Source organism: Corvus kubaryi, unplaced genomic scaffold (assembly GCF_017639235.1).
Source record: "Corvus kubaryi isolate FWS band 111438036 unplaced genomic scaffold, C.kubaryi_AGA036_p1.0 66, whole genome shotgun sequence".
In the NCBI taxonomy this organism is placed as follows: domain Eukaryota; kingdom Metazoa; phylum Chordata; class Aves; order Passeriformes; family Corvidae; genus Corvus; species Corvus kubaryi.
Genome location: NW_024582054.1, coordinates 13796900 through 13807627, shown reverse-complemented (window position 1 = coordinate 13807627; position 10728 = coordinate 13796900). Strand labels below are relative to the sequence as shown.

At 45.4% G+C, this 10728-nt stretch overlaps 1 protein-coding gene across 1 annotated transcript; it reads right to left on the bottom strand.

Moving 5' to 3' along the window:
• Positions 1–4899: 4899 nt before the first annotated feature.
• On the bottom strand, positions 4900–10727 carry FCF1 (FCF1 rRNA-processing protein). The gene is made up of 8 exons (XM_042046934.1): positions 10651–10727; positions 10498–10565; positions 10268–10339; positions 9864–10012; positions 9377–9449; positions 8165–8252; positions 7617–7711; positions 4900–5520 (listed from the first exon to the last, which is right to left on the bottom strand). Exons 1-8 carry the CDS (start codon positions 10651–10653, stop codon positions 5472–5474), a joined length of 597 nt encoding a protein of 198 aa, XP_041902868.1. The 5' UTR covers positions 10654–10727; the 3' UTR covers positions 4900–5471.
• Position 10728: the final 1 nt, after the last annotated feature.

Sequence of the window (10728 nt, the reverse complement as noted above, 5' to 3'; positions counted from 1 at the left end):
GCGGCGGGCGGCGCACGGCGCCTGCGCGGGGAGGCCCCACCCCGCCGGGCAGTGGAGCGTGAGCGCCGCGCCAGAGCGCCCCGCTGGGCGGGTTGCAGCGCCGCCTAGCGGACAGCTGCCTCCAGCGCGGGGCCGAGGGCGGAGGCGAGCCCGGAGCGGCAGATCCCGGCCGCCCCGCCGGGAACCAGAGACGGGACGGGACGGGACGGGACGGGACGGGGGCAGGCGACAGAGGGGAGCCACTGCGGGCCCGGCGCGGGGGCCTCCGTTGTGCGTAGAGGTGCCGCCAGCCCCTCCGCAAGCCAGGCTGTGTATGGCGGGCCTGGCGCTCCGCGGGCCGCCGTGTCCCTTGGCGGCCGTGTTCCCGTGCCTGCCCGCCGCACCCGGCAGCGGCTGTGACCCACAGGCGGTGTCGCCGTGCTTCCGCAGCCCCGCGCAGCCACAGCAAACCCGGTGCCGGCGACGGGAGGAGCGATGGCAGAGCTGATGACTTGTAGCGATTGAAAGGTGACATAAGTGCTGCCACAGGTCCCGGTGAGCCTGGCCCCGGGAAGGGCGCACAAAGGCAAAGCGGTTCTGCAGCCCCTGCGTGGGGAGGCGAGTCCTGCGAGATGATCCAGTCCCGCTGATCCATCCCCAGAATGACATGAACGATCGTGTTTCCAGGGAATATGCTAGTGATTAACCTGAGATACAAAAATTAAAATGAAGCAGTGGACATTTGAAATTGCTTCATCCATTAGAAAAGCCACTGCATTGAGGGGAAGGAAATTTTTTTTTCTTGTTCCTCTCTTCCCACACTGAAATATGAGTTAAACATACATTCTGTAGTCAGTTATCAATGATTTATGCCAAGTGCTGTACTCCCATCGTAGGGAAGAAGCGCGTATGTGTGAGTGTGTGTGTGTGAATTCTAGTAGCTCGGCAGTGAAGCCTGGTGGCTACGGGTCAGCAGGACACCAGTAGGGTGATGTATCAGTGCTTGGTCTCCTTTACAAACACAGAAAACCTGAGCAATTTTTGTCGTGTTCAATCCCTAGTTCATGCCTGTTGAATCAAGGATCTCTGGCCAGTGGAGAAAGGCACGTGTGAAGAAAAGGTCCTAAGACTTTTCAGTCAGGAGAAATATCAAGAAAACCACATTGTTAGGTAGTGAAAAAGCTTTGTCCTCTCTGGTGGAAAAGCTGGACTTTATGTTCATTTGTTGTTAAATTTCAGGAAATCCACAGAGAAGATGCACCATGAATCTTCAAGAAAATATTTGACTGTGAATTCAACTGAGATGCAAATCTTCAAGAAAACGATCTTAATTTACTACTTACAGAACTGCCTTTTCTCTTCTTTGGTATTCTTTCTTTTCACGTAGAGGCAATTATTGATCCTTTTCTATCTAGGATGGTCTGTTTAGATTTCTCTTGCAGTGAATATGACTTTCAGATTTTTAGCCTCCATCTACTGTTCATTGTACTGATACTTAGCATTTATATACCTGAGTTCTATGGGCCAGTTTACTCACTAAGCTTTGGAAAGTCAGTTCTTCTCAAATAGGGAATTCCTGTTGCAAACATCCTTTAATTTATCCTCCTGATCTGTTCACTCTATGTGAGTTCTCTTGTGATCAGTTTACTCAGTTATTTCCTGCAGGCAGGTCTCTCCCACGATTCTTGCTGTTTGTTGTGGTTACTCAATATTGCCAAGAGACTTGTTACTTTCCTTACGAGAGAACACATGTACTTGAACACTTTCAGTGGCATTTGTTTTCCAGCCCACATTATGGAAGCCAAAATGTAACTTCCAAATAACTTGACAGATGCTTTTTCAATATTCAAATCTGGTTTGGGTTGCAGTACAGTTGACTCCCACCAGACAAGATACACTGGCTTTACCCAATGTTACCTTCTCCTAAAGCAACCCTGTTAAGTTCACATTATATCCTCTTATTATTCTATTCAGAAAAATTTATTTTTATTCTTTTATTCTATTCAGTCTGTAACATTAAAGGGTGCCATCATGTTGGTTTGGGTTATTTTTTTTTAATGGCTCATGTTCTTCCTGCTTCTAAACACTATTATACCACATTTCAGTTATCCCTCAATTAACCAGTGTCACATCTTGGATCAGCAGCTTTAATTTCTTCATCTGGTAATGCTGCACTAACCTTAAACCTTCTGGTGGCTCCAGAAAGGAGTAGAAATTATTTCCTACAATTCTTTGCATATATTCAGATTTTCTTTATGTGATGCTCCTGAATGTTCTCTGTCTTCTGAAGCTACGGAAACTGGCTACAGCAAGAGACAGGACCTTAGTGGGGAGGCTGAATTCTCTAGTTACGAAGAAACACTGCAAGCATCTGATCTCTAACTCCTGTGCAGGTTTAAACCAACTGCCAGAGTTAAGTCAGGAAGGAATTTCTCTTCTGGTTTGGACTGACAGTTCTGCACTTGTGGGAACATCAAAATATTCTAGCTTACCAAACTCTTTCCTGTGACAATGATCTTTCCTCCTCTGACACACCGTAAATTGGATCAGACACTGGGATGCCATTGTGTGCATGGAGTAAGTATTTTCCTCTGAAGCAAGTGTTTGGTACACAGGTTCCCTGGCACTGTAGGAGAAGCAGTTGATCATTCAGGTAGTCCTCTCCTGTCCTATTTATCTTCTATTTATCAGGCTCTTTGAGTTAATAGCCAAGTTTTTTGTCTTACCAATTATACTCCATTATGAAAAATTTCCTGAAGTGTTTGCTCACTGCCAATACTTTCTTCCGCTCATCCTCCAACCCTCCTAACACATCTTTAGCAATTGCCTTATACCTATTCCAGATTCTTCCTCCTTTTACTAAAACAAGGCAGAGTAAAAGGAATAAAATATTTCAGTTAATGAGCACATTTACTTTGATTCCTACCCATAGTTCATGCTAAATACATATATTTTCATTATGTCCTTGCAAAAGGCATTCTGCTGGCAGATGTATGTTGCGCAAATTCATCAGGCTGCTGTGCCTTTGACTCATTCTGTGCCAGAAAGACTTTTATCAAATGTTACCATAAGTGCCCATTCCTTTGTTCTTTCTTCTCCACTCTCCTTCCATTTGGATTAATTCAAGGGAAGTTTTTTGCACTGGAACCATTCTAGTTAACTATTGACTCAAAGAAGTCTTTCAAAACTAGAATTATTCTGAAAAGCAAGTTGCAGAGATCTAATCCTACAACTGTTTCTCAGTCCTCACTTGACTAAACATGGGCTTCAAGTGTTCATGACAATACTTGATCATTAGCTTAAAGAAATGTGGATTGGATTGAGAGAACAAAACTATGGATATTATTTTTGAAATGTACGTATTATACACTAACTGTAAAATCTCTCCAGTGTTGGCTACTTTCTTCCTGGCTGGAGGTGGAGAAAATTAACTTCAATTGTGATTGCCTGGAAAGGACTAAGTTTTCAAAGTGTCAGTATGCTGTTATTTCAGGGATGTTTAATAGGTGAGCCTGCAACAAGCGAAGAGCTAGCATGAGAGGTAGGTCTGATGTGTTCTCAAAGTTTCCTGCAGTACCTGTAGAGGTAGGGTGCTAGCAAGGAAGTTACTAGGATGTCAGAGCATTTCCCAAGGACAGGAAATTATCTTCACTGCATGCTGTTCAGCATACAGCCAGCCAAGTTCAACTATTATAGAATTGTTAAGGTTGGAAGAGACCTCTAAGGTCATTGAGTCCAACCATTAACACAGCACTGCCAAATCCACCACCAAACCATGTCTCTAAGCACCCACATCCACACTTTTTTTAACACTTCTAGGTACATTGATTCCACCACTTCCCTAAGCACCCTGCTCCAATGCTTGACCACCCTTTCAGTGAAGAAATTTTTCCCAATATCCAATCTTCCCATGGCACAACTTGAGGCCCTTTCCTCTCATCCTGTCACCTGTTATCTGGGAGAAGAGACTGACACCCACCTGACTACGTCCTCCTTTCCGGTAGCTGTAGGGAGTGATAAGGTCTCTTCTGAGCCTTCTTTCCTCCAGACTAAACAACCCCAGTTCCCTCAGCTGCTCATCAGACTTGTGCTCCAGACCCTTCTACAGCTCCACTGCCCTTTTCTGGACATGCTCCAGCACCTCAATGTCTTGTCTTGTAATGAGGGACCCAGAACTAAACACAGGACTCAAGGTGCTACCTCACCAGTGCCAAGTACAGAGGGAGGATCACTTCCCCAGTCCTGCTGGCCACACTATTTCTGATACAGGCAAGGATGCTGGTGGCCTTTGTGGCCACCTCTGCAGCCAAACCAGTGTAAGGGACTACAGGATAAAGCTCTATTAAGGTTTGGAAATTTTCTTAATTATACCAAGAATATAAATTTTCAGTCTTCTCCTGTACCATACCTCCAGCATTTTGGCCAGGAAGTGTGCTTTAGCATGTTGGCTCCTGGTGACCCTCTCCTCACCACACGGCAGAGATCGTAAGAGCAAATTATATTGCTAAAAATGAAGGAGTAATGGAGGAGCTATGAGAATGCAGCTATGGCTTTGAAATACTTTCCCTCCTGCATTTCTCCGTGTGGCTTAACCATTTATTTTCCCTCCCTCCTCTGACCACTTCCTTCCCTGCAGCAAATTCTGCAGGTCTCTGGAAGACTCTCTATCTGTAACCATTGTTCTTCTTCCTCCACAATGACTCCCAGCCCACATTAATACCTTTGCCTGTTAGACACTTTCCTTCTTGTCCCTGATACGTAACAAAAGTGATAAGGCTTTGAGGTGCGTCGGACCCAAACAAACCCAAAGGAGGGAGAGACCTGTCCTGATCCAACCCTGCCCTGCCCTCCACCACTCTAAATGTAAGCAAAAGGACCAGGCTGCCAGCTAACCAAGTACAGAAAGGGCAGTCTGAGCACGACACTTAACCAAACTTCATTCACTCTGCAGTGGAATAAGAGCCCAGCAATTCTGAATTAAAATCTAGACTGCTGTTCCAGAGAAAGCCACCAACTTGTGCAGATCTGATGTCTTTTCTCCTGTATGCAGATTCTGATTTGACTAAACAGGTGTGAGGGAACTTTCCAGAGGAATACCTGTCCCACTCCAGGTGCAGCAGTAAGAAACTTTTAAAATCTCTTGTGGTTTCATTCTCAGCCAGAGTTGCATCATCAGGATTTAATTCAGAATGCTGAAATCACTTTTTCCAATGGTCCTGATGCAGAGCTAGGCACATTCTTGGTACTGCCATCCTCTGTTTCCCATATGGTTCTCCCAGCTGTAGGTAATCAGACCAAGGCAGAGGAAGGATGAATAAAAACAGACTATTCAAAATAGCTTTTTCTTAGAAAATCAAGTTTAAGAAGTCAGTTTAGCATTATCCACAGTCCCATGAGCAGAGTTCCAACAAAAGAAGAAAGCAGGAGGGTTGGAATCAGAAGGATCCTTATCCTGGCTTGTAGTCCTGGCATTGATGGCTTGACTGGACAGATTAGAATCGAGGAGCTCCGTAATCATCTGGCATCCTCTCAATATTGTATCTGAGAAAGAAGGAAAACTTATGAAGACAACATACTCCACATTGCTCCCCTCCCCACTGCAGTGGTGCATTTACCCCCTTCTCCTCCTCAGGGCCACGCTACCATCTCAGGGATTCCTGCTAGGCCTTGGCCTTTGTGTAAGGAGTTGGGTGGTGAAGCATCCCTTGACCATACCAGGAAATCTTGCATGACTAAGGTGAGAACAGCACTGACTGTACTGAGAACTCCTGTTGCCTGGCTATGATGAAGAATGAGATTGTCAGTCATCCCCTGACAATCCTATGTAAGTCATGGCCTGAGTGGAATGGTACCATTGTTACCAGAGCCTTGGAAACTCTAGTAGTTACCAGGCCGGATTATGGCCAAGATGTAAAATTTATGCATGACTAAAAGCAGTCATCTTGTGACCCTATAAGTAGTGGTCTTAAGTGAGGCTCTTAGAGCTCTCCTGGACTGCCATGCGCTGCACAAGCACCTCTCTCTGAGCAGAATGCCTCTTGGTCTCAAGGCTGAGATACTTCAAGGACCGTTGCTCAAGCCTTGCCCGTTGAGAAATTCTGTGTTATTTCACTGAACCTGAGGAGAATTTTTAACTGGTACCTTCATACATTTTCATATATATGTCTTTGTGTCAGTGTGCATGCATGTGAATTGACTGAAATACTTTTTACTGAGTATAGTATGAATATTGCTTCTTGAAGCTATAATTAAGCCACTGTTGTAATTGTAGAAAACCCTACTGAATCACTTTATAAATGTTAAATCAGTCAATGATTAAGTGCTTCTAAAATCTAATTAAGACAGAGACTGTTGACCAAGTCTGGGACTAAGATTGCATGCAGCTGCACCTGGACTCCACCAGGAGTTTGGAAGGCAAGGAGATCCTCACTGAACCTGGTGACTCAACAGGAGAACCCTTTGCACTCCTGGTCTCCGTGCAAATCATTCTAAAGTGATTCTAAGTTGATTTTCCTTTGTATGTTTCATCCATGTAGTAACAGAATGAACCTTGCCATTGAATTCTGTTAAGTTGCACTGCTACAAACTTATATTAAAAGCTGCTTTTGCTAGTGTACCTTTCTGCAAGGTGATTCTTCAAGTGGACTAAAGCACTCGTGACACCTATGCAGCAACAGGTTTACAGGCAGACTGAATAGCAAGAAGCTTTGTTGCATTTCTATCTGCAGCTCAGATCCCCAGGAAGAAAAATATTACTTCTGATAGTAAAAAGTCTTCATAAGGTTGCTGTTATTCCTCACCTTAAGCTCAGCAATCAGGCATCTCAAAAACTCACCACCTCCAGAGAAGGAAAAAAACCTGTAGTTTTGTAAGATCTGACTTAGGATTTAAGAGCAGGTCACCTCAGAGAGTGAAACTTTAGACATTCAACATATAATTCACAGAATCATTTAGATTGGAGATCAGTGAGTCCAGCCTTTGACTGAATACCACCTTGTGAATTAGACCATGGCACTAAGTGCCATGTACAGTAATTTCCGGAACACCCCCAGGGGTGGTGACTCCATCACCACCCTTGGTAGCCTATTCCAGAAATTCATGGCCACAGTGAATAAGGGGAAAAGGTGTTTTGAAAGAAAAATCTTTTGAGCCACATTCTAAGTATAGATCAGTTAAAACTTTACATATTTATAGCAGTCAAGCTCCTCATTTCCAACACTAGTATCCTTCTGAGCTGGTTTGGTTTTTAGCTAAGAAGTAAATTCAATCTCTTAGCTGAGGGTACACAAAGCTACCAAATAGAATATGGAACAAGAATGGTTTTTCCTCAAGAACCTGTAGAATGCATTTGCCTGGTAGTCCTGCTGCTGCTGCTAAGTAAAACTGATCTATGGAAACACTGGCCTTAAGGAAACTACTTCTCCAGGTAAAGACAAGTGAACATGTGGACTGCAATAAAAGAGGGTCTGTGACCAGTCTCTTCCCAGCAGTAGATGTACTTCAACTTCTGTGTACACACCAGGCCCTTTACTGCAGCCTGCACTACAGACAATGAGGGAGAGAAGTACATGGTGACAGAGTCTCTGTCAGACAAGGATTGCACTGGGCAGGGTTCCTTCTTGTCAGGGGGCCCTTACCTGTGCCTGGAAATATACATTATAGGCACTCCAGGGATTTTTCGTATTCTCCGCTTGAGCTCTTTATCCACTGTGGCCACAATGTAACATTTGTGCTGCAAAAGAAGAAGGCAAGTCAGATTCAACACCCACAGAACCCACAGAAAGGAGTCATGGCTGACCAAACGTTCCTATTCAGTGAGCTCACTGAGCACAAGAAGGCTAAGAGTCCTTAGCAAGGCATTACCAGGACTTGTACAGAAATCTACAGCAGACTAATAACATCCTTCTGCCCATCAAAATGGACCCAAGAAATCTCTGAAAGTCTGTCCAGCCTTTCAAGCTGACAGTTTGCCCATCCTAAGTGCTTCTTGATGCTGTCCTATACAACAGGAATGCTCAGGCAAGATAATACCTTGCACCAAATAATGTCATGCTAAGGACTGAAAGTGCCCCTTGGTGAGATTTTATAGTTACTTTGTGGGAAATTTAAGTCAGTCAGCAATTAGGAGCGTTCAGGAGTTTTTAGTATGTTAGCACAGTATAGAAAATGTCAGAAAGCAAAATACCTGAGTGACCCTCTGCACCAAGCAGTCATCGGCGTAGGTTCCTTTGTGCATACATGGCAAGCGTTCAAACCGAGGGTCCTTGGCAATTCTGTGGGGACATAAACAGCAGCATCACAGCAATCAGACCAGAGAGTACAGTAACACAGTATGGAGGAAAAAGAACAGCCCTTCCTGTGATACACAGAACATTGTTCTCAGAACAAGGGCTGAAGGGATGGAGTAAATGGTAGACAAAGGTCAACTGAAATGACCTACAAAAAAAGAATGCCATTTGTCTAGTTATTATAGCTTAAGTATTTCTTAGTACTGGTTTGTTGGATTCAAAATCTGTACAATGTTAGGCCATTGTCAAACAAAATAATCTGAAACAAGTTATCTGTGGGAAAAACTAGAACTTCTGGCATCTGATCATTTGTACCATGAATAAAGGGACACTTCACCTCCTCCCTAAAGGGCAACATCAAAGCTGTTTAGGGTATGCACTCATACACTTTACAACACAGCAGGCCAAAATAAAAAGTAAAGAACAATACATCTGAGTGGAGAGCACAAACTACACTGGACTAGTTTTGTACATATCACACAATAACCTGTCTCTAGATTATCAGTACTTGGCACCTACTCATACAGGAATAACACAAAGTATGAGTGAAAGGTTCTGTAAGACTTGGGTCACTTCTTTATTCATTTCCAGAAATTCTATAATTAAAATTTTTTTTTTTTTTTAGAAACAGGAAAAAGCATTACTTTAAAAGTTGTAAGAGGTTAAAAGATTTACAGATTAATATAGTGTACTCATACCTAGCATTTAATTTCTAAAACTTGAGCCATTGTACTGATCTCATAGAGCCAGAGAAATGAAACCAAGTTCAGGACCCTGCAACAACCTAACCACTGGTGCAGGAGCACCAGTCACAGTGGGCTGAAGACCTCCGTAACATCCCAGCTCAGCTAAACAGAGAAGAAGAGGGGGAAGGAGTGCGATTGGTGTGCTGCGGTTCCCCTTCCAGTCCGCACCAGCAGTGGGCTCGGCGGGGCCACCAATCCCCACGGCCTTTCCACAGGCGCCTGCTCGCTCCCACCTACCCCCCATGCCCCGACACCCCCGCAGCGCCGCACAGACGGTGAGGCCAAGCCGAACTGAAAAGCCGGAGTGTTTGTCATTATTAAAGCGTTAAGTTCTAGAAATAGAGAAGAACACTCTGCACCTACCTTAATGCCACACGGTACTTCTGTCCTAACTTCTCGATTTCGCCCATTACGCAATCTGTGATACATGGAATACCTAAATGCAAAAAAAGCCAGTATTGAAACAAAGCAGTATTTATTCCCAGACCCCTACATACTGGCCACATGCCATGGAAACATCATGGAACACTATAAGGTATTACTTACAGTGACAACTGATAATGTTGCGAGGTGATGAAATGTAGAGCTACTGAGTTTAACCATGCCATGGTAATTTTAGATTTTTTAAGCTACTAGTACTCTACTTTTCCTGAGATCAGCATTTTAAAACTATTACTTGACTGAAACCAGAGACATTGTCAGGGTTACCATAGCTCCATGATTATAGCACATACTCTTTTTGCAAGATTTCTGTTATTCTCAGCCAGTGGCACAAGGCTGACAAAGCACATTATGAGCACACTGTGGCACTCTGTGGTCAGAAGAAGCTGTGAGTGGGGCAGACACTCACACTTGGCATAGAGACAGTCCATCATCGACTGCACTAGGTCCAGTTTGGCCTTGATGGAGAAGTTGATGAAGTTAGTGTCAACCAGGATGTGGTAAGGGGGGCCCAGCTGTGTATTATACTGGAAGAACAAGCAAGAGGGATGCTGGGGGCTGCCAGAAAGACAAAGAATTCAAATCAGTTAATTGCATTTAACATCACGTCCAATCCTACAACTTGCACAGAATAAAAGAGGGATAATGAGCAGAAAGACCCATCAGGCCTCCTGCTGCTTCCCAAGCACAATCCTTTGGTTTGGGGCACCACTTCTTACTCTGAGAGTCAGAAACACCACCAGTTCCAGCCTGCAGCGTGGCCGGCCCTCCCGCCTTTCTTCTCTCCCTCCCCAGTGCGTCGGCAGCACTTACACCTCCCGCTCTTTGATGGCACTCGGGTCCTCCTTCTTCTTCACGGGGGCTTTTGCGCGATCCTTCTCTTTACTGCAAAGAAAGACAAGCACTACTTGGGTACAGCGACAAGGAAGGGCTGCCAGCGGCGGAGAGACCTGGGCCGGGATCTTCTCCCGCCTCTCCCGAGCGGGACACGAGGCCGCTCCAGGGCCCCGCGGGGGACCGGGCCCAGCCGCCGCCACACTCACAGGCGCTCATCCCGGAGGCTGATCATGCGCTTCATGACCGCGTACTTCCGCGCCTTCTTCTGCTTCCCCTGCAAGGACACGGACACACGGCCGCGATGAGCTCAGGAGAGACCCGGTGCCAGCCAGCCGCCCCCCGGCCCGCTCCCGGCTCACCATGCTGATCCTGCTGATCCCGTCAGTGCCGCCGCCGCCACTGCCGGTGTCCCTGCTGCGTCACTGGCCCCGCCCCGG